The following is a 22,465-nucleotide window of genomic DNA, read 5'->3' on the forward strand; positions in this document are numbered from 1 at the left end:
ACACTTGGAACGTTAATGTATCATCGGACTGGGTCACAAGTATTTTTAAATCATTGAATCATACCATCGTTTTCTTAAAAGAAAAAAGAAAAAGAAAAAGAAAAGAGAAAAAAGAAAAGGGAAAAACTCATTGAATGAAAAGAGTGGGAGGAGGGAAGAAAGAAATAAAGGAGAGAACGAGCCAAGAAGTTAGCAGCTGCATGGATTTTGAGGAGGGAACCGGAAAGCCGGAGAACCCGGTGAAAAACCCTTGAAGCACAGAAGAGAACCAACCAACAAACAACTCTGCTCACATACTAGCGCATTTACGCAACACTCACGCCTCCCACAATAATAATAAAATAAATGAAAGAGAATGAAGAAAATAAATTAAAGATAAAGGATAATAAAATAAAATAAACGAAGAAATTAAGCACAGTGTAACAAAACCAATGGAACAAAAGAAACCACGAGAGGTAATGAAATCAAATGAAATAAAAAACAAAAAAGAATGAGAAAAGAAATATTGCGCATTAAAGCGAAAATATATTGGCTAGATTAAGTACTCTTAAGTCTTTAAAGTGTATATCAGGTCTAGAATTTTTTTACGGTTTTGGCATCTCTAGATGATATAAATAAATATTCCAAAAAAAATTTTTCGATTTCGAATTTTTTTCACCTAGAAATCAGCCTTCAAAGTTAGATTTCTGGCGACGCCCAGTCGTGTTGGCCGTGTTTTAGGAGACTGGTAACTAGTGACGTAAATTCGAGAACCGAGAAAAGCGATTGTCAAGGATACGAGTAGACAAAGTATTGTAAACATTGACCCGTTAGTGACTTTCATTCCTTCAAAAAACATAAATTTCAATATATAATTTCACAAGATGGCTACGAACTATTACGGGAGTGATTGCAGCTCTGAAAGCGAGATTTCAAGTATATATTCAGAGGAAGAGGATGGAGAAATAGAGGACGAATGCCATCAACATGCTGAAACACACGAGTCAGATGATAGCTACCCCAGGTCTGAATCTCACGAATTGGTAGGACCATATTCTTCAGAACCACTTGCTGATGCGGACTGGCTCAGTGAATATAACGAAGAAATTTCAAAGATCGAGAAGAGAAATGAAAAGCTTCAAGAAAGATTTGATGGCGTCACGCCGAATAGCGCTTGGTACGTAACTATCAAGATCTAGCTACAAGCTCACTCTTTTTGCAAAATATTTAGTTTCGTTTTGATTTTTTTACTAACTCGCAAATCTAAACGTTTCCTCTTTTAGGTGTAGATGCGGTCATTGCAAGAAAGACTTACTTCAAAAACCTCAAGAGTGTAATTGCTGTCACGAAATAGAGGGTTGTCTCGAGTCACTGAAGTCTTCCGAAGTGCTCGAAGAATTGGAAGTACCTCCCATTTGTGTGACCTTACATCCAGGGTTTGAGCCTGTTTGTTTAAATCGCTGGTCCCTACGTTCATCATGTGCCAAGTACCGCACTATCGACGGATATAAGTATAGACAAACTGGCAGTGAAGAAGAGTGAGTAAATCCTTTTTTTTCTTCTAAGCTTAGTTTTAATTACATGGGCCCAGAACAAGTAAGATAACTATGACTAATGTTTTCTTCCTTATTTTCTTATATCTTTTACTGTTCACGTGCTTTACAAGTCATACCATGCCGTTTTAAAGTATTACTTATTTCCATGATAATGATGTAAATAGCAATTGTAACTGACAGTTGTTTATTTCAAGAATATATTCTTGTTTGTTTGATAAGTTTATATACTAACAAATTATCATTTCATATTTTAGGCTTCTCCGTGCAACAGCTTACAGGGAATTCACCCAATTGGTTCATGGTTATCAAGGAGGAGGATCCAAGAGAATCCCACTGCCTGCTTGTGCATACCACTCGATAAGAAAACAGTTTCCTAGCACCGATTTTTGTGGATACGAAGATAACGAGTGATACATATTATATTATAAACAGAACATTGCATTAGAGTGATTTTACTCGAAGCATGAAAAAAATTGCACTACATAGTAGTAGATATTCACTGTTTTCTTTTGTTTTACTTCGACTCTCCTCACTAATTATACAACTTTGTATCATGGGTCTAATAGAAATGACTCAAATTGCCTTTATGAGGGTTGTTTTGTATTTGTCACTTTGTATTGCACTTACAACTATAATAAAAAATTATAAAATAATTAATTGTAAAAAGTATTACAAAATGATACATTTCTACATATTAATATAAGAGTGAAGTCACTAAACCAGTGAAATGGATAGTAGACTAATACACCTTAGCACTGAGACTCTAATGCCATTGTTTTCTTTTGTGTCTATTTGACTATTACACCTTAACAAGTAATTTCTATTTCACGGGTTTAGTAACTTCACTCTAAAAGCAAGAGAGTATTAACTGCTTTTCTGGTTTTTAGGGCAGTCTTTCACATTCTTGTGTCCTTTCATGGGATTCTTGCAATGAGTGCAATGAGGGATTGATTTCTCTATCCTGCCTTCTCCAATCTTCTTTGTTTTCTTAATTTCGGCAGCTTTGGCTTCTTGTTCAAGTACCTGTGATACTGATAAAAGTAATGCACAAATTAGCATGAAGTGAATAGTTGATGACAAAATTGTTAGTTTATATTATACTTCTATTATGTTATGACTGTTAGATTATTCAACATATTAGAAATAAACCTTCATGACTTAGACACAACAGTCTAATTATGAAGAAAGATCTATAGTGAAAGCACTGAATAAGGATTTGGTGATATTTGAACACTGAAACAGAGTGCAGTCAGTATAACCAGTGAAATAGTACAAAATCTAAATAGTAGTAATAATTAGCACAAATTCATTTGTTTTCTTTTGTTTGGTTAGCACTATTCAGTGCTATTCAGCTAAGCAAATTTCACAGGTATGATGATGGCACTCTTCAAACTTAGAAACATCAATGGGAAATAACATCCTACTCACATGGTGTTGTGGGTGGTACATTGTCTACAACCATACTCTTTCTTTTTTCCTTTTTTTCCAAAGCCACAGTTTTACTTTCTTTTACCAGCATCGTGTTCATTGATGGTGGGGTCATTTCTTTTAATTCTTTCTGTGCCTCTCTTAACATGTCTTCTTTCTGCAATGCTTCGAGAAAAGTGATGTATATCTCTTCCACATACCCTATTGATAAAAGATAAACAATAACATGTATACAAGTATTTTTTGACTTTTTGTTAAATCAGATGTGCCGAAATAGCAATTCTTACCATAATCTGGTTTTATTCTCACATCTCTTACAGTAGCCTCCCCATTTTTAAACTTCGGATAAATAAATCTCACTTGGTCTGATCCATCTGGCTTCTTTTTTGTCTCTCTAATGATATTGTAGTTGAAGTGGCTTACAGCAAGTATTTGTCTTGGAAGGAAAGAAAACAAAGAGAATGATTATAACAAATTATTATTCTTATTATTCGAATATCTTAGTTTGATTTCATTTGTTTCTTTATTTTGCATATTGCAATTCAAGTTTTTGCAAGAATGCAAATATTTAGTCATGCATTTATGTCTTATTTCTTGATAGCTTTTATATGAGAATAATACTATGATTATAATATTAGAAAAATCTATATAGTAAACAAACGATAGTGCTACAGTTGGGGCATATAGTCCAATATGTGTGACATTTTTTTATTATCGATCGACGACTTACCTTTCGGCGATTTCTTTGAGAATTGTTGGCTTCAGCTGAACAAGTCGATGGAACTGGGTAAAGTTTTGGGTATGACACAATTCCGGTCTCATCCCTTACTAAGTGTGCCAGCTTTCTGTCGTCTTCTCCGAAAGAGTAACGCTGACTGTAGTCCTCTGGAGAAAAGTGCTCCGAGCATATTGCCGAAGTCGCCGTAGGCGTCCATTTTGCTCGTCTTTTCAACACAAAATCGACCCATCTTTTCCTTCTAGCCTTTGCTATTGGTCGGTCATCATTAAAATAAGGGATCGTATGAAGTTTTATGCCTTTCTTCGTTATATTTGAACACCCTCCAACCACGCACCTACTAGGCATATTTACAATACTTCGAAAGGCCGATCTAAACTGTGTCACCGAATTTACGTCACAGAAAAACTAGTGCCAGTCCATTAGCGTCTCCCAAAACACGGCCAACACGACTGGGCGTCGCCAGAAATCTAACTTTGAAGGCTGATTTCGAGGTGAAAAAAATTCGAAATCGAAAAATTTTTTTTGGAATATTTATTTATATCATCTAGAGATGCCAAAACCGTAAAAAAATTCTAGACCTGATATACACTTTAACGCTCTATTCATCATAATAGATAAACTCCAGACCATAATTCAATGACCGATATTTTTTCTATACTGAAATTTTAAGCTCTTTTTTAAATCAGCTTTACTACAACGTAATGATTGATTAGTATGCAGTATATTACACAATGAAATATTATAAGATTTTCGAGCGATTTCTTAAAAAATACCCTTGCTGAGGTACTTGACTCTCGAAATTCCACCCGGGCTGACGAACTCTTTTTAAATAGTAATATATGGCACTCTTCGAACCAATATGCATTTAAAGGCAAATTTAATAATATATATATGTGTAATTATTCTTTACATTTTAACCATCTATTCAAAATCTTTTTCCCTCCCCACTGACTTGGTAAGTAGTACTTTATTGTCTGATGTCATATAATGCTCTCAAAATGAAGTTAAGTAGCTACGATTAGTCTTGATAGTCAATTTTTTCAACATGTTTTTAGCAGTGTTTTCAAAGTGGAAATTAATTTTGTCTCGAATTCTCGTTTACAAAAACATTAGATGAGTACCAAATGGTATATGTTATCTTCATTGCTAAGAGTATTATCTAAGTAACAAAGCGGTTAGTGCTGCCTCTCAGTTTACTCTTAAATGTTCATTTATAGATTATTATATATATTGAAAGATGGATACGCGATCATCGCAAAGTGTGCCAATTACAAAACACAGTTCATATACTACTTTGTATTAAGAATTAGCAGATAAGATGAAATGTATCGATTAGTCTGGGTTCCAAAAATGTGTTTTTTAAAGCCTGTTTTTCTTGTTTCTTTCGTAAGAAATGTTTCAAAAAAAAAGTTTGAGAATTATCGTAATTAGTCAGATCCAAAAACATCTGACATTATTTTCTATATAATTTATTTTCTTGAAAAATATCAATTTGGCCTTGAATTGAAAACGATAACTTGGTATGTACCTGTGTTTCATTGATATAACGAGAAAATGGGAGAAAATTGGTAAGACAAATCTACACGAAAGAGGCGCGAAAGGGGCGAGTTTCTAAGCTAAGGTACCAATCGCCTTAAAAAGCTGAAATAGTTCAGCAAGGCTGAACTCATTTTCGGTAACCCAGGGGAAAAATTCTGTCGCTCGTTTCTCGTTATTCTATAGGCTATCAAGCCACCAGATAGCTTAAATGAACTATAAAATATAGAACTATTTTTAAAATGAGGATTGGAAAAGGGTTTTTTGAAGCATGTCAAGTGTGAATCGAGCATTCAGAGATATATAGTGTATTCTCTCGTGTATAAGGGTTTCTCAAGTCGTTTGCGTCATTGACCTCTACTACCACACTTTCTTTTGTTCACTTACTATTCTCATGAGGGAATACAAATTTGAATAAGAATTCGCGAAGCATCTTGATAGTGGGAGTCAAATAACGCCATCATGCAAACACCCCTACTCGTCCTATTATATTATATTTTATTTTGCCTTTTTGTACCCCATTAAACGAGGGATCTGAGGATATTGTAATTATAAATTACACAGTGACCATCAATGGATTGTACTTAAAGTGCCTTCAAACCTTTAAATGGTGTCAATTGATGGGTTGCAAGCATTCCCAAGAGAGTTAAAAGACAAAAACATGGCGGCCGCGATGACGTAACGTACAAACGAAGAATATCTTGAAACAGCTTGGGCTGACCTAAGTCCTCTTCTCTCGTCCCTAGTTCTTCTCTGCCATATAATTTAACACAGGGATCCAAGCAGAGAATATATGGGGTAGCCTGCGGCCGAGGAGGCTAGGATCGGAGATACCGAGACACCAGAGACGAGAGGCGAGAGGCATTGAGTGCGACACTTTACCGGGCTACGACCCTTGAGGCCCTATGCACTGAAAGCAGGGATGTTGAGTGCTCCACTACAAAAAACATCTATACGCGCTCCATCGATTAACCATCTACGCCATTCATCGATAACGTGAATTATTTTATTTATTGAAATAAAATCTAACAATTCATCATTTATGATGCTTGACAAATATATTTCACAATATTATCTTGCTTTTGAAGCAAAATTAACGAGGTTAAAAAATCTAATAAGATTCATTTGTAGGACTTTACATATTTGGCAACAAAATTTATATTTTATTTATATTTGTATCGATATCTTATCAATATCTGTATCTTTATCATGGAGATTATTTTTATGTCACATTATCGGTCTTTTAAACAGCCAATCACACGGGCTGCGTTGCAGATGCTTTCAACAGCCCCTTGTACTACGGCCGCTTGATTGCCTTGCTTGGTGTCTGTCATTCGTACCTGTAATTAAGAGGCGCCAGACTGACGATATTAGTAATGTTTTCTCTATGTAAAAACATAAGACAAAACAGAAGGGCCGCGCCTTTTAAGACGGGATTCAAGATTCAAAGATTCAGTTTGATTCGTTTTTCCTTTCTTCCGGGGTTTTTTTTTTTTTTTTTTTTTTTTTTTTCCTTCTTTTTTCTTTCCACTCTTATTCAGTATTCAGTTAAGGGAGCATTTTTGATAAACTAAACATCAATAAAAACGTGAGAGAAAAGACTGTCTTTCCTTACAAAATTTAATCAAAACGCCGGTGTCATACATGTCATACAGCCGTGATTTTTTAAAATCTAGGGTAAGACATAAAATCTTTGGGGAAGTTATTTTCGAGGAACCCAAAATTAATATCGTAAAAAAAAGTTGTGAGAAAACTTAGCAAACCATAGCAGCTAGAAAGAAGTATATTTTTTGTTAATCGGGGTAAGACAATAATTTGAGAAGGTTGTTAATTTAAGAATTGTCGTTTTTCAGGCTGTGTTTGAGGCACATGAAGTGTTTCACTGATTATTCTCACCTTGGAAAAAAGGTCTTTCAGGTCCATCGGTTTTCTGTTAATAAATCTTTTGCCGCCAAATTGTCCAAGATATCCTTCTACACGAGGCTGCATAACCAAAAGCGCAGAAACTAAGACCAAAGCCCAGGTTAAAACTGGAAGCCGTTGCTTTGCAGTCATCTTACTGAACGATAGTTTAGGGACTGCACTTCGCTTCTTGATCTTCAAACTCAACTGAATTTAACGCTTACTTGATGGTCCATCTTAAGTAGTTCTCTTCAAAACAGGGAAACAAGTGTGCATTGAAGTTATCAATTGTTACGGAAACCGCTTTACAAATCCTTGAAGTTTATATAAAAAGTTTGGCGTTTCTTTAATTAAATTGTAGCTGTTACCGGTTGTTTTGTCATCGAAAACCCAAGCATAAAAGATCCGTGTGTTGGTGGGGCGGAAAAAATAGTTCAATTGAAGGACGATTCAGTGCTTGCGACCACCTGCGAGATTCTAACAAAAACCGATGTTGAAGTAAATCTTGAAATCTGTCGAAATCGAGTGCATTAGTACTGAGCTCTTCACCATTTAACACGCTGTACTAAGAAATATCACATATGCTGAGGGATGAGCGCTGAGGCCATTTCCTTCTTTTGTTAGGTTTTTTTTTTTTAATTATTATTATTATTTTTAAATGATATACTTATTACGCCCTCGGAAACTTTGGGAAATTGTTACCAAGTGTTCAAGGTTTGTTCAATTTGATTAATTAGCTTGTCAGGTACTTTGATCTGTTCCGAGGAAACGCTAACTGGTTAAACAAACCAAAGAACTAAAAATGAAAGCTGTTTTCCGGTGTTCATGAAGTAAGGCACAAGCATTATCACTGTAAGACTTCGTCGAAGACAAACTCTTTAAAGCATTTTTCCACAATAAAGCCTATGCCTTCTGTCTTTATTCCATTTTTTTCATACCCGCACGTGCCTCTCACCTCTGGGATCTCGGGTTGCTTCGATTCCTGGACTCGGTATCACACGCGAGTAGAGTTTTTTTCGTCTCTCCCTGGATTCTATATAAATTTTTTTCTCCGAGTTAATCTCCCATTTTCCTCCCTCCGCAAAACCTAACAAACTAAATAGGACGTTTGCACGGTGGAGTCATTGACCTCTACTACCAGACTCCCTTGCACACTTTCTTTTGTTCAGTTAATTAGCACTAATTGTCTCATGAGGAAATAGAAAAAAATATATTCGCGAAGCATCTTGGTGGTGGGAGTCAAAAGACGCTATCATGCAAACGTCCTTTTCCATTTTAATCTGTATGTTAGCTGTGCCCTGACTTTGATCAGCCAAGAAATTGCTTCAGGCATCGATCTGCGAGATCAGTGGCCGTGCCCCGAAGTTTAATCAGTTCCAGATCTTCCAGAGGTTGTATCAGGGCTTGATCTGTGAGTTAAATAACTTAGCCCTGACTTTAAACATAAATCAATTTGAAGAATACAGAAATTTATTTTTTTCTTAAATCCTTTCCTTTAAAATTCCGGCTTTATACATCTGATTATCTATTCAGTCAATTAAATTTTATCTTTTACATTCGCTGTGCCACAGGCAATGCAAGGGTCTTATCTTTGAAAGGTATTTTGTGGGGGTGTTCTCGTTAATAACCGATCGAATGAATTCACTTTTCTGAGCCCTTAGTTAAACATACCAAGGCCAATTTGCACTGTTCTGTATAATGATACTTCGTACTAAAAGTTTTCTGACCTATAAATTTCAATGATAGAAAAATATAAAATAAGAAATAAATATAAAATAAGAAATATATTTCAAATTTTCTTCGCTTTTATATAGGGTTCCTCAACTTTTTATTCGTTAATCCTACAGATATAATATTTTGTTTTCAATAGGGTTCGAACAAGTTGAACAATTTGAACAAGCTCAGTTTTAAAATCATTGTGACTTAAATCCAGAAAGGCGACAGCTATCAATCTTCCTGGCTGCCCATGAAACCCGTCCAAAAGAAAATTCGCATTTTCAAAACTATTACTCATATCATGGGTAATGAAAAAATTGGCGATGGTTCTGAATAACGTTGAAACATGTGCAAGTGCGTCGTTCACAGCTATCAATAATGTTGTCCCAGGCATCCTTTATTGCACTTTGCCGTATATTTACATGTTTCTCGATCTTATTCTGTTGACCTGAAGATGTTATCGTAGTGATGACAACGAGGCGTAGACTTGTTTCGTTGGCCTTTTTATTTAGTTACTTTGATTAAAATTTCAGATTGGCTTTTTATTGAATTACTTATAAACATGAGAGAGGGTTAGTATGAGGTGTATAGGCACTGAGGGTGGTCGTTACTAGGGATTCTTTTACTTCCTCAGTGTTTTCTTTTTACGTCACTCCGATCGATATTGGTGCGGATGAAGTGTGGAGAGACCATTTAAATTGGTCATCTGATCCACTCGAAAGTCTAACCATTTGTAGATGTAATTACAAAAGCAGCACTTTCTCCTCAGTCATTTTAAGACCCTGAGTGTCATTTCGGTCGGGACTCGAACCGGGACCTCCCGCACAACAATACAATGCTCAACCATCTCAGCCAACAGGTTGAATATGATTATTTGAGAGTTTTGGGGCTAACGTTCCCACAATATTCATGAACGGAACTCCAATAAATTCAGACATTGAGCCATTTAATCGCATAGGGGCTTTTTTTTTTTTTTTTTTTTTTTTCCACCGATGGTACAAAATATAATTTATTAGACTAATACATAAGATTGAATCCTAAATATATTGGAAATAGTTTCAATAAGATAAATGTATCATGACGTCATCAACATTGAAACATTATAGTGATAATAAAGATTGAGAAATGGAATGAGGGATTGAAGTATTTTGAATGTTATTTACTCCTCTAGATACGCCATATCTCCTCTATTAACTATGGATACGCCAATGCGCGTCCGCAAAGGTGTGTCTTAGAAACCCACCCCCCCCCCAATTTTTTTCTAAATTTCTTTCGGCCTTAAAGTTATGCCTTCCACTATCCACTTTGTATCTTACCGAGTCCGCTGAAAAAGTGCGTGAGGACTGGGGAGGAGAAATGTAATAACCGATAAGAACTGGGAACTATTAAGGACTGGAACCCAGAATTGCTTACTATCAATAACGTGACTTTTTGGAGTTGACTGGTGGGCAAACAAGCGGTTGACTGAGGAGCAACTAGCGGATGCTAAGTCCAAATATATCAAAATAAGTCCTCAAACTATTGTATTTGACTATTTTCACGACATGAAAGCAAAAAACAAGAGATCAAAACAACCTCCAAGATTCTACAAGCCATCAAAAAAGAGCTATTACCGGAATTAAGTGACGTCTATTGGTAGCAACCTATAAAACTAAATGAGGAGATGTAAGGAGAATTCAGTAAGCAATCAAAGACAAACCAAGATCAAACATTCTTTTAAAATTTAATGCCTAAGTTTTTTTCAGAGGAATACATTTTGAACATCGCTTGAATATTGCTGCTATATCCATATCTAAATCAAAATTATTGAAATTACTCTTTTTTAGTTTAATTCTTTGTGAGATAACACATTCGAGGTACTGGACACTGATAAGACAATGGATTTTGGTAGTTGTTCAATGGTAGTTGTTCATCGTTGAGATCTCTTTGAAGTAGCGTCATTTATATAGGTTGGACTGCATCCCGCTTGCTCAGCAAGCTGACACACCGCTTCTCTCAGTCTGTAAGTCTCCTGGAAGTCTAGTCCTCGCAGCTAAAAAAAAAAAAATTTTTAAATGTCAGTAAATTCACACAGTATCTTTTTTAAATAGTACAAGGATTACGAGACGAATTTCTTCTTTTTTCCTCCTCAGGGACCAGTAAACAAAATATGATCAATGGGGCATAGCAACGGTAACTAAGAGGAGTCGGAATCACGGAACCATCAAGCTGGTGTATCTATAGACTTCGAAAAAACTTGCGCAATTAGAGACAGCTATCCATCCCACTCGTTTTAGGAGATCCGCTCTAGCGATATCGATAGACTTTACCGTAAATAAGACAGAACCCTTTCAATGTTCTGGCATGCTACACCTTTCAATGTCAATGGCCCGCTATAAAGATCTTTTTTTACAATACAATAAAAAGTATTATACGGCTAATACCGAAGTAGGAGGGTCACAAACTTTCATTCAGTATCTCAAGAAAATCTTTGTAAAGGTTTTTGGTGTATCCTTGACATGTATATAGGATATCTTGTCAAAAATACCACGTGACAACTGTCAGTTATATATCCTACATAATGGCCAGTCCCATACTGTCTCGTTAGTTTCCTCTTGATATTAATGTTTTTCGCCAACTCCTTTGAACTTCCAATACCTTATCTTATTGTCAAGTTACCGCTTGGAAAATGGGTTCTAAAAATGAACCGAATCAGTTTTCCATGTCAAAAGAGCCTCGAAATCATCTTGAAGATTTTCGAGAATTAAGTACGAATTTCTTCCCAAAGACTGTACAATGCACTGGAACTGTTCGTATTTACTATTAGTTTGCAAAGGAAAAAGCATCAGTAGTCGAAGAATTAATCTGGGACAAGAAAAAAAACATTGCGTATTCAAAATTTACAGTTTTACTTGATAAACCAACTCTAATTCCTGTTCCATTAGCTGAAGAGACAGTTTGAGGTGACAGCTTGCACTGATGTTTATTTTGACCATCCCTATAAACTCAAGTTTAAAAAAATGCTTACAACCGAACAGAACATTCCATATAGCAAGAGGACATTAGGACATTGCCTTCAGCTTACTGTTGAGAATTCTTCAAAAAAAAAACCAGTGATATTTAATTTGCTTCAACCTGCCTTTGCTTCCATTTCACACAAACGACATACTTTTTCAGTCGTTCTTTTATCAGTTAATGTTAATCTTTTCTAGGCTTAAACGCAAAGATCTTACCTTATGTCCTGCCACTTCTCGTTTCCCAGTCTGGACCTGACTTAAATAGGCGTGAGTATGAGGTAGAACAGCCAAGCATACCAATAAAACTAGAACAATCCAAGCTCTTTCCATTTTGAACTGCACTAAGACGATCTTACTTGAGCGAGTTCCAAGTCTGTAATGAGTGAAAATTGTCATACAAAGGTCTGTTTTATAAGGACTGATGTCCTTATGTTTCCGCGTGAGTGTCAATCACGTTTTGACGGTATGTCTCACTGCTGCGCGCGGAATAGTTCTGGGGGAAGTTTACTTTGAGATAACGAACAAACACATCCTCCTTGTCTTTAAGCTATTTGAGGGTTCTTATTGTTAGAGTATTTGATCGTTCACTAAACAGCTGCCCCAATTATTTCTCAATTGACACGGTTTTCTTTGTTATTCACAAGGCTTTATTTTTGTTATAACCCTCATTATAAATGCGAGGTCAATATATAGTTATTAACCCGGTTAATAACTATATATAGACCGTTCGCAATTATAATGAGCAACATTTGATAGAAAACCTTCTCAATTGATAAATAAAATACTTAATTACCTCGAACGTCGGCAATGTAAGAGTTAATTACCGAGAACGGAGGCAATAAGCCATATACATCCGGGGGCCGCAGGCCCGAGGGATGTATAGGCTTATTGCCGACGTTCGAGGTAATTAAGTATTTTATCTATCAATTGAGAAGGTTTTCTATCAAATGTTGCTCATTATAAATGCGAACGGTCTATATATAGTTATAAACCAGGTTAATAACTATATATTGACCTCGCATTTATAATGAGGGCTATAACAAAAATAAAGCCTTGTGAATAACAAAGAAAACCGTGTCAATTGAGAAATAAAAGCCTATACATCCCTCTGGCCTACGGCCCTCGGGATGTATATGGCTTATTGCCTCCGTTCTCGGTAATAACTCTTACTTATTGCGAAAATCCATTAGACAGCCCTGCGCGCGGAATAGTTCTGGGGGAAGTTTACTTTGAGATAACGAACAAACACATCCTCCTTGTCTCTAAGTTATTTGAGGGTTCTTATTGTTAGAGTATTTGATCGGTCACTAAACAGCTGCCCCAATTATTGCGAAAATCCATTAGACAGCCCTTCAGCTTGCAACGGTCTTTGTGTTCTAATGATGACACGGTTTAGACATTAGTAAGGAGCGACTAAGAACACCGTATTTCAGTTGAACCGTCGCTAATCATTCGAGTAAAATGAACTTTGTTACAAATGACTCCCTTAAGTAGGCCATCTTTAATCTTCAAATAGCTTGATGTTGCTTAACACTTGAAATTAATTGGCCTTTTGATCGATTTATTTTCTTGATGTTGATTATTGGATAGACATAGAGATCGAAAAGGCATGTTATTGACTTTGATTGTTATTGCAATAAGTCTTATATTTGCCTAGCTTTGGGTTGAAAGGCAGAGAAAACACTGACAGAGAAAACGAATAAAAAGTTTCTCGTCTTCAAAAGCATGAAATAACATTTAAATGTATTTGTCAAAAGTTTAATGAACTTAGTATGAGATTGACAGTTTGGAAATTTTCTCAAATTGAGCACAAAATTTACAGATTATGAGTAGAGTCGAAGTCAAGTGACCACAAAAATGATTTTGGAAAATCTTTGCCGGGGAAAATTAATATCGCTTCATCTAAAACTGCAAATAATGATAAAAAATAAAAAATTCTCACATAGTGGTGGGTTAAGAGCAAGGAGAAGCGGAAATATGTTATGGGATAAAATGGAAATTGTGTAAAGACGTCCTGATATAGAGTGCAAACAATAATATCCGTGAACTAATATTCACGGATATATTGTTTGCATTCTAGAATTTTTAAAGAAAATGTTGAGATGAAAATAAACAATAGAGATTGTACTAAATGGGGATGAGCAAAGTAAAGAAAATAATAATAAAATGTTAATAAGAGAAAAGTGAAAAGAGGTAGTAACTGGTTCAAAGGAAACAGATAGGTGTAAAGAGAAAAAAAGAAAAGCGAGAAAGGAATGAAGCAAACACTAAATAAAAAGAACTTACGAAACGAAAATAAAACTTGGATGAAAAAAAAAAATAGAAAAAAAGAAACTGAACGAAAGAACAAACGAACATACGAACATACGAAAAGAAGCAACGAATAAGAGAAAGAAAGCAATTGGAAACCTCATTAATTTGTGCCTAAATGCCATGTGAAGGACATATGTGTTAAATATCAGTAAGAGTGCTCCTTATAGTGTTCTTGAACACTGAGATTGCTTGTCTAAATATGTGAAATGTTTAGATTTTAATGCATTCATATATTCTTGCGCGCGGTGACTATTTGTTTGTTCAAATGACAGTCAAGCATTTTATCTTGTGCCATAATACCAAGATACTATTATTCATAGGAAATATAAAAATAGTATCGATACTGAGATATAGATTCACCTTGCTCAAATCACTTCGCCTGGCTTCCTCAAGTCAAACCGTTCTTATCTAGTTTCCTTTCTAGTAGATAAAACCGATTATGAGTTTGGGAAATCGCTAGATTTGTCACTTTTAACAAAATGTATAGAAATATCCATAGGTTTCTTCCACTTTATTGAGTTCTTTCTTTCTTTCTTTCTTTCTTTCTTTCTTTCTTTCTTTCTTTCTTTCTTTCTTTCTTTCTTTCTCTCTTTCTCTCTCTCTTTCTTTCTTTCTTTTCCTTATTTCTCCTCTCCTCTTCTTTTGTTGTTGATTGCACACATTTCCTTTAGAATTCTTTCCTGTTTATTCATTCATTCATTCTTTCTTTCTTTCTTTTCTCTTTCATTTCCAATTCCTCTTCAAAAAGTCAAATCATTTAAAAAAATGAACAACAAGATTATCCCTTTTAATTTCCTTCTGCATGACTCAAATCAAGATAAAAAGAAGAAAAATTCCTGACAAGCTAAGGATATTCAAAAAGAATCAAAGATAACAGCCCAGATAAATTTTGAAGGACTTGTCATTCTGCTCCTAATGATTTCACCTATTTCTCAAGAAGGGTAATTCACTCCTTCAACATTAACTAAAAAACTATTCGCTTTTATTATTAAAATCTATAATATTAAAACACTTTCATAACTAGAAAAGTCATTATTTCAAATGTAAATCAAGTATGAAAAAATTATGAAATCAAGTACAAAAATGGCTAGTGTGAAAAAAGAGAAAAACTTTTCAATATAAGATAAAAGGAATCAATCTTAAAAAATTAAAAGTCATCAATGTTGGTCGTCATTTTCGTTCATCACTGATATTTTTCAAAAGTTCATTTCAAATTGTTCATGCAATCCTTATGTGTGGGAATTGATAATTTAGATACTTCAAAACTGTTTCTGGGAACCTTGGAGTGGTTCACTGCTGGAGATAACAGATACTTGAGCGTGTTCCAAAAACAATCATATCTTTAAGATCTCGATTTCTTAACGAGTATCTGCACTTCAGTCGCACTAATAACCTTACAAACCAGAAGTTTACTGGTGAGTGGCCAACGCTTTCGTTCTTTTTTATTTATTTATTTTAGTATTGATAGATAAAAGGCTTACAATAAAGTATAGCAGTAATAAAGTATAGCAGTAGAGTTTTTTTGAGGAATGAGTATTTAATGTCGTCAAATGTTTTGCATGCTCGAATTGAAGGACACATATTACGATCATATTTTGGCTTCATTTCTTACAGGAGTCGGAACTCTTTTATTGTCAAACCTCTTCAATTCTCAAACTTCTTTTTATTTTTATTTCTGAGTCACATCAGTACACACATATGCACATATAATAGCATTTCAAAAAAGGTTGTCAGAGTCAAAGGCGACAGGGGATAGGCAATAATCGATAGGAGATAGATCATTCTCATATGGATAATTTCTACTCTATGCGTCTTCCGCGGAACAACATATCACCTAGTAACACCTATATCTCGCATGGCTCGAACAACCTTTATTGACATAGGCGTACATAACATATAACCGTTCCAGACCTTTCAATGAAAAGAGTATTCATGTTAGTAACGTTGCGGTTTGTAATATAAATAACCTATATTTCCCTTGAACGTATATGGTACAAGACAAAGAGTGAAGGCTATAAATGAAGGCTATATGATTATGATTTATGATTTATATAGCGCCCTTTAATATGTGGATATAATCAAAGGCGCTTTACATGAGTTGTGAATGACAGATTGCTTTATGCAATTTACAAGCATGAAAGATGGTTAGTATGAAGTGTAGGCACTGAGGGTGGTCACTGCCAGGGTTTCTTTTTACGTCCTCAGTGGTTCTTTTATGTCCCCCATTTTTACTGTAGGTTAGGAAGGGTTAGGAGACAGGGCCTACGGTTTAAAGTCCTTGTCCGAGAAGACTTGAAGGTCTAACCATTTGCAGATATTATTACGAAGGCAGCACCTTCTCCTCAGTTATATTTTTAAGACCCTGAGGCTATCCTTAGTTATAACCGAAACGTCATGTCTTTTAGAGAGTATATTAATATATAGTTTCAAAAATTACACAAAAAAAGAAATAATGCCCAATGGAAAGAAGTGTTCTACTGTAATTTCTATCATGGAAAATCGCCTGGTAAGGACTTCAAATGTAATCTGGGTTTCAGATCTGAACAGCCGCCATTTTCCTTCTCAGACCCCGATATGAGATCCCATGTCATTCTCTAGAGTATCATTTCTTTTTTTAACGGTTTCACATGAGAAGACACATGAATATGGATACAACTCAAACAAAGAAACTTATAAATATTCCAGTAGAGAGAACTTGACACTTGGCCATATCTTAAATGGACAAACCCAAATAAATAAGGTTTATTGTTTACTACGTGATTCCTTCAAAGTCCAAAGTAGTGTGGGCTACCTGTGATAAGCGTTTTTCAATATTGCGGCCAAGATCTTTTGATAATATTGAGTACGGGATTTTTCTCACAGAATACGAGAATACAAACGGTAATCTCGAAATTTTCAATAAAAATGTATAATTAAGAAAGAAATAAAGAAACCACTCTGACTAACCTCAAACACTATTAAAATTTATTTATATATGTAAATAAATATATCAGTTTTTTTATCTGATGTTCTCCGCTATGAAAAATACCGATTTTTGTTTTTGTTTGTTTGTTTGTTTTTTGTTTGTTTTTTTGTTTGTTTGTTTGTTTTTGTTTTTGTTTCTTTGTTTTCAATAATTAAAACACATCGCGCACACAGTCTGACACGCACAGAAGAGCCCGATAGCGAACATAACAAACATAATTGGCAAAATGGAGCGTGGCAAAGGAACAAAATCGATTCTAACAAAAAGCAAACGCGGTGATGACAGAGGAATTTGATCAAAAAGATAAACTCACAGCAACAAAAACGCACTTGCAAACTGTTAAGAAAACTAACATGCAATGAACTAGGACGAGTTTTTGATTTTGATCTAATTAGCAAAACTATTTTGTCATTTGAGAAAGCCTATATAGTAGGTCTGAAAAATTTGGACGCGTTTCGTTAAAAAAAAAAACAGAGTTACAGCTGTAGACTCATTTCAACGTCCTTGACAACGCGTTGTCAAGGACGCTGAATAGGTCTATTTCAATTTATTCATGATGTTTTTTCACACCTCTTCACAATCGTTATTCTATTTTCAGGAAGTGCAACAGATGTCAAAAAAAGCGTTCCATCAGATGCAATAGTATTTTTGCACTGATTCCAAAAATACCATTGGGAGATGCCATCATGATGATTTTCTTCTGGTGCCAAGGAAACAGTCGCACGCAAACAGCAAGTGCCCTTCGCCTAAGTCGCAACGTGGTAACAAAATTTTTTGGACTTTTGGACGGCGTGTGTTCAAATTCGATAGAACAATAAGCTTCCTTCCTTCCTTTTGGCGGCCCGAACTGCGTGGTGCAATGCGACGAAAGCAAATTCAACCACAAGCGCAAGGTAATATTTTTTAATTTTTTTTTTTGCGAGCAATACGGGTACAAGATCAAAGACGATTAAGACTTATACCATGCTGTACGATAATTCCTTAGTGGGTGACTAATAAATAACAGTTTTCGATTATTATACATTAGTTTGGGGAAATGTATAGAGAGATTATTGCAGCGACATGATACGGAAACCGAATAAAAAAAGAAAGATGTCATGCAGGCTCGTAATATGTGTAAATTGAGAACAAAAATAATTCATTTCATATATATACATATAAAATTAACAAATTATCCGCTTTTAGAAAAAGAGAAAAATTAAAACATGTGTTTGAATAAAAAGAACTCTATCATCATCCCACGTCACATAATGCCGGGTACAAGCAATGTGATTGTTCAAAGTATTATATACCGGGAGAATTGATGCATGGGACAGGTTTACCATGACAGATGACTATCGTATCATTTCATCGTATACATTCACTGTTTTTTTAAAACACGGGTTTGATTTACCTCACGGATATCTACACTAAACGTGTAATAAGAAACGTTTACTATCGCTGCCAATTTAATGCATCTGTTCTCTTTTCATTGAAAATCTCAACATACCCTTAGATAATGTGCAAATGACTTTAGAAATTTATCTTTAATTATATTGCGTTTTATAGTACAACAGGGGAAGGCGCACTCAAGAAATATGGGTGTTCGGAGTGATAACCACCGAATATCAGCCAGCCAGAGGTTACTACGAAGTAGTGGAAAGAAGAAATAGAGATACCCTTCTGCCGATACTTGGCAGGTGTCTCCGGCCGAACAGTGTGCTGCACACCGACGACTATAGTGCCTACGACCAGATAGGACGATTCCTTCCCCAGCAAGTAGCCACTCACAGAGTGGTAAATCACTCCCTGAATTTTGTTGATCCCGTGACCGGGGTACACACACAGGGAATTGAATCCAAATGGAATCAATTGAAGCTTAAGCAGAAAGAGCGGAAGGGAATTTCAAGAGAAAAACTGCAGACCTATTTGAATGAGAGAATGTGGAGGGAATGGAATGGAACTGGTGATGAGCTACTTTACAATTTTTTCGCAGCTATTAGTTCTTGTTATACTAACGGGCCAGTGTAATAACTATAGTGCATCACTATAAAGACGGTGCTTCACGAGGACAACTTGCAACGCTGTTTTTGCGTAACGCTGTTGTTAAAAAATAAGATACCTTTAAGCATGGTTCCAATACCCCTCGGGTTGCAAAGACGCTTTAGAGCTCAACTACCTTCGAATACTCGTAAGATAACGATAATTAGAAAATGGGCCATGATGTTGCGCAAATAAAATTAGGTTGCAATTTGTCCCACGTTACACCGCCTCTAATTACAAGATTGGAGCAAACTTGTAAGACTCTTCCTGGAGGAAGGGCAAAAAGGTCATCCTCCATTTAACGTTTTATTTGTTCCAGTTTGTAAATAGAAATTTGTTACAGTTCAGTTATATATATATATATATTCATAGAAAAACTACAGGACCCACGCACCTCTTCAAACAAATCACATACAACTGATTGGCATGCACTACACTCCAAAAAATGGTTAATGGTTGTTTCTGATCCATTCAGAAACGTTGGTTCGATTCCAACAAGCCATCATATAAGGAGTTCAGAAACTGATCAAAACTTGCAGACAATTCACATCCACCATACAACTAATACTCAGGTATGCACAGATCGATTGACATTACAAACTGCGCGCAGTACTGATACCTTGAATCTATTCTTGTCGGACTATAATGCAGTAAGTCCGATGCATAAGTCGGTTTACGATAAAGGCATGGAGAACAGTGTGTTTACAAATATACTGATATTTATCGTATTATATTTTGTGTCAAGATATAGGCTCTATTGTGGCTGAAACTTCTGAAAAGAAAATAAGAAAAACAACATGCATTGCAAATTTTGTTAATTTTAATGTGTGTAGAGACTGTTCATTTTAAAGTACCCAATGAACAAACACGATTGTTCATTCGAATCATGCAAATGTTTGTCGAACCACGCTATAGAATATAACGTTGACCCTCATGATTGTCCAAGCGCGTTATAGATTGTCAATGATTATGCTAATAGCACTAATGAATTTTCACTTTTGGGTAAATGGTTGTCCATAAATGCAATTGTCTGTCATTTGGTGTTATTGAAGTTGAATTTCGCGCACAAGAAAATACAATCCGCGCATATGAATGTACAAACGCGCTATTGATTGTCCATTGATGCCTATGAATGTACACGCATATTCAATTGTCGTTATTGAAAGTTGATCCGCGCTAATGATGTTACTTGTGGTGTTGATGAAAGTACATTACACGTTATTGATACAACTATTGGCACAAATAAATGTACATTTTCTGTTAATGAACGGCAAAAGGTGTATTAGTATAAGATGATATCAAAAAATGTATGGTATAATGTAATTTAAATTTCCTCTGATCTGATTTGTGACATTGATTGTCTTTCTCTATTCAAGTGAAAGAGAGCATAAACATATTTTGAGATATCAGCAAATTTCATAACAGCAGGAGTGCCATTTAGATCAGGCATACCATTACAATTACGTGCATGAGAATCAATTACATAAATACAATCTGTGATCTTTATTAAAGCCATGATGTAACTTTCTAATATTATAAATGCAAAATCAGTGTTACTAAAAGCATGAACGTAAAGTCAAGTATGGACCTGCTTTTCAGACTCGTCACGCGTGATTCTTCCTTGGTGATATTGGTTGTTTTTTATCAACCACAGTGGGTTGTCATTTATTTGTTTTGATTTGTGCCTCACTGAGCTCTCTGAGCTCTACATACCACAATAGGTAGACCAGCATTTGTCACCATAAAAGGTAATGATTATTTGCTGTCTCAGTGGGCAATCAAGCTTGTTTATTCGCTTCGTTGAGAATGTTTTTATGATAAAATCAAACGATAAAAACATTAAAAATGTGACGACGTTTTGACGTTGCACAACGTCATTGAGAGTTTAAAGTGCTACTCTGACGAAAATCGCTCAAACTTGGATTCAGCTGAAACTTCCTAAGAATACTCTTTAAAGGTCCAATAATCACTGTATGAAGTGTTTTCTCGATATTCAGGACGAAAGTATGATATTTTTACGATTATTTTTTGGAGTCTGTGACGTCGTACACTCAACATCGAACATCGCTCCATATATTTCTTTGTATATAAATCCCGGCTTAATTTATTTTATTCCTATGAAGCCCAAAGGGTGGCTAATGTGCTTATTTCACATTACTTGTGACTATAATTTATATTTTGGGGTGTTTGGGTATTTCTTTCTCCCTTTACTACTGATATTTTGATCATAAACTACAAAGAAATGTATGGAGCGATGTTCGATGTTGAGTATATTACGTCACAGACTCCAAAAAATAATCGTAAAAATATCATACTTTCGTCCTGAATAACGAGAAAACACTTCATAGAGTGATTATTGGACCTTTAAAGAGTATTCTTAGGAAGTTTCAGCTGAATCCAAGTTTGAGCGATTTTCGTCAGAGTAGCACTTTAACAAGCGTTAAGAGGGTCACGAGGCGTAGCCGAAGATTCGTTACCTCAGGTGTCATAACAGCCGAGAAAACTAAATTGAAAATTCAATTGATAAAAAACACAATCGATTCCATATCTTCTTTATGATTTTTTAATCTAGAAATAAAGCTATTTTTTCCTCCAGTCACGTGACAATTGATACTAAAAGTCTTATTACAACCAGCTGATCTGATAAAAAATCTTAGGCAATTAAAATAGAGAAAATTTGCAAAACTGAGGTGTTTTTTTTTTCTCTTGAAATTTTGGATTTCCAGGCAGCCAAAAAAACGTTGCTAATACGTGCTTCATAACAGTGACACAATATTGAATGATTTCGATATTTTTATTGCAATGACAGGCAAAGGTCATTTTTTCCAGGCTTCATCACCACAGTTTTGCAATTACGTCATTTATACGTCACTATTTCAAATCCGCTGTAAAACTTTAATTTTTGATGGAGGAAAACCGAAAAGCCGAGAGAAAAAACTTAACCATTGTTCTTTTATCGCTTGCTTATACAGTTAGTTCACAGCTTATATTCTAGTATGGTTTTAAAATTGATAATACAGTATCTATCTAGAGATCTAAAGAGCCGCATCATTACTGGCGATAATCTTTTTTTTAAAACCTCACTTGCTTATCAGAAAAAAACACGTAATAAAACAGTTTTTAATGAGTTGCGTAGAAAAGTGCAGAACACTTAGATGGAAGATGAACTGTCCGAAATGAGCAGACATTGTTTCTGAAAAAAGGCATATGATGAATAGAAGAAAATATGAGGAAATGGACTTGCTCTCTTTCTCTCTTTCTTTTTTTCTTTCTTTCTTTCTTTCTTTCTTTCTTTCTTTCTCTCTTTCTTTAT

At 35.2% G+C, this 22,465-nt stretch overlaps 2 protein-coding genes and 2 long non-coding RNA genes across 4 annotated transcripts; 1 reads left to right on the plus strand and 3 right to left on the minus strand.

The window, feature by feature from the left end:
* The first annotated feature begins 702 nt into the window (after positions 1–702).
* LOC148912764 (uncharacterized) lies at positions 703–2,188 on the plus strand. Its single transcript, XM_089026503.1, has 3 exons — positions 703–1,156; positions 1,263–1,517; positions 1,790–2,188. The coding sequence occupies exons 1-3, from the start codon at positions 864–866 to the stop codon at positions 1,944–1,946; spliced, it is 705 nt and encodes a 234-aa protein (XP_088882629.1). The 5' UTR covers positions 703–863; the 3' UTR covers positions 1,947–2,188.
* On the minus strand, positions 1,703–4,239 carry LOC148912765 (uncharacterized). The gene is made up of 4 exons (XM_089026505.1): positions 3,694–4,239; positions 3,251–3,399; positions 2,964–3,164; positions 1,703–2,566 (listed from the first exon to the last, which is right to left on the minus strand). The coding sequence occupies exons 1-4, from the start codon at positions 3,783–3,785 to the stop codon at positions 2,400–2,402; spliced, it is 609 nt and encodes a 202-aa protein (XP_088882631.1). The 5' UTR covers positions 3,786–4,239; the 3' UTR covers positions 1,703–2,399.
* Positions 4,240–6,319: 2,080 nt separating this feature from the next.
* On the minus strand, positions 6,320–7,403 carry LOC148912766 (uncharacterized). Its single transcript, XR_016119126.1, has 2 exons — positions 7,135–7,403; positions 6,320–6,578 (listed from the first exon to the last, which is right to left on the minus strand). It is a non-coding gene; the product is annotated as an uncharacterized LOC148912766 (long non-coding RNA).
* A 3,159-nt stretch (positions 7,404–10,562) lies between these two features.
* On the minus strand, positions 10,563–12,240 carry LOC148912767 (uncharacterized). Its single transcript, XR_016119128.1, has 2 exons — positions 12,069–12,240; positions 10,563–10,888 (listed from the first exon to the last, which is right to left on the minus strand). It is a non-coding gene; the product is annotated as an uncharacterized LOC148912767 (long non-coding RNA).
* Between the last annotated feature and the right edge of the window lie 10,225 nt (positions 12,241–22,465).

Source organism: Actinia tenebrosa, unplaced genomic scaffold (genome assembly GCF_029948245.1).
Source record: "Actinia tenebrosa isolate PJP-AT-01 unplaced genomic scaffold, QUT_ActTen_1.0 PGA_scaffold10__47_contigs__length_13832649, whole genome shotgun sequence".
In the NCBI taxonomy this organism is placed as follows: domain Eukaryota; kingdom Metazoa; phylum Cnidaria; class Anthozoa; order Actiniaria; family Actiniidae; genus Actinia; species Actinia tenebrosa.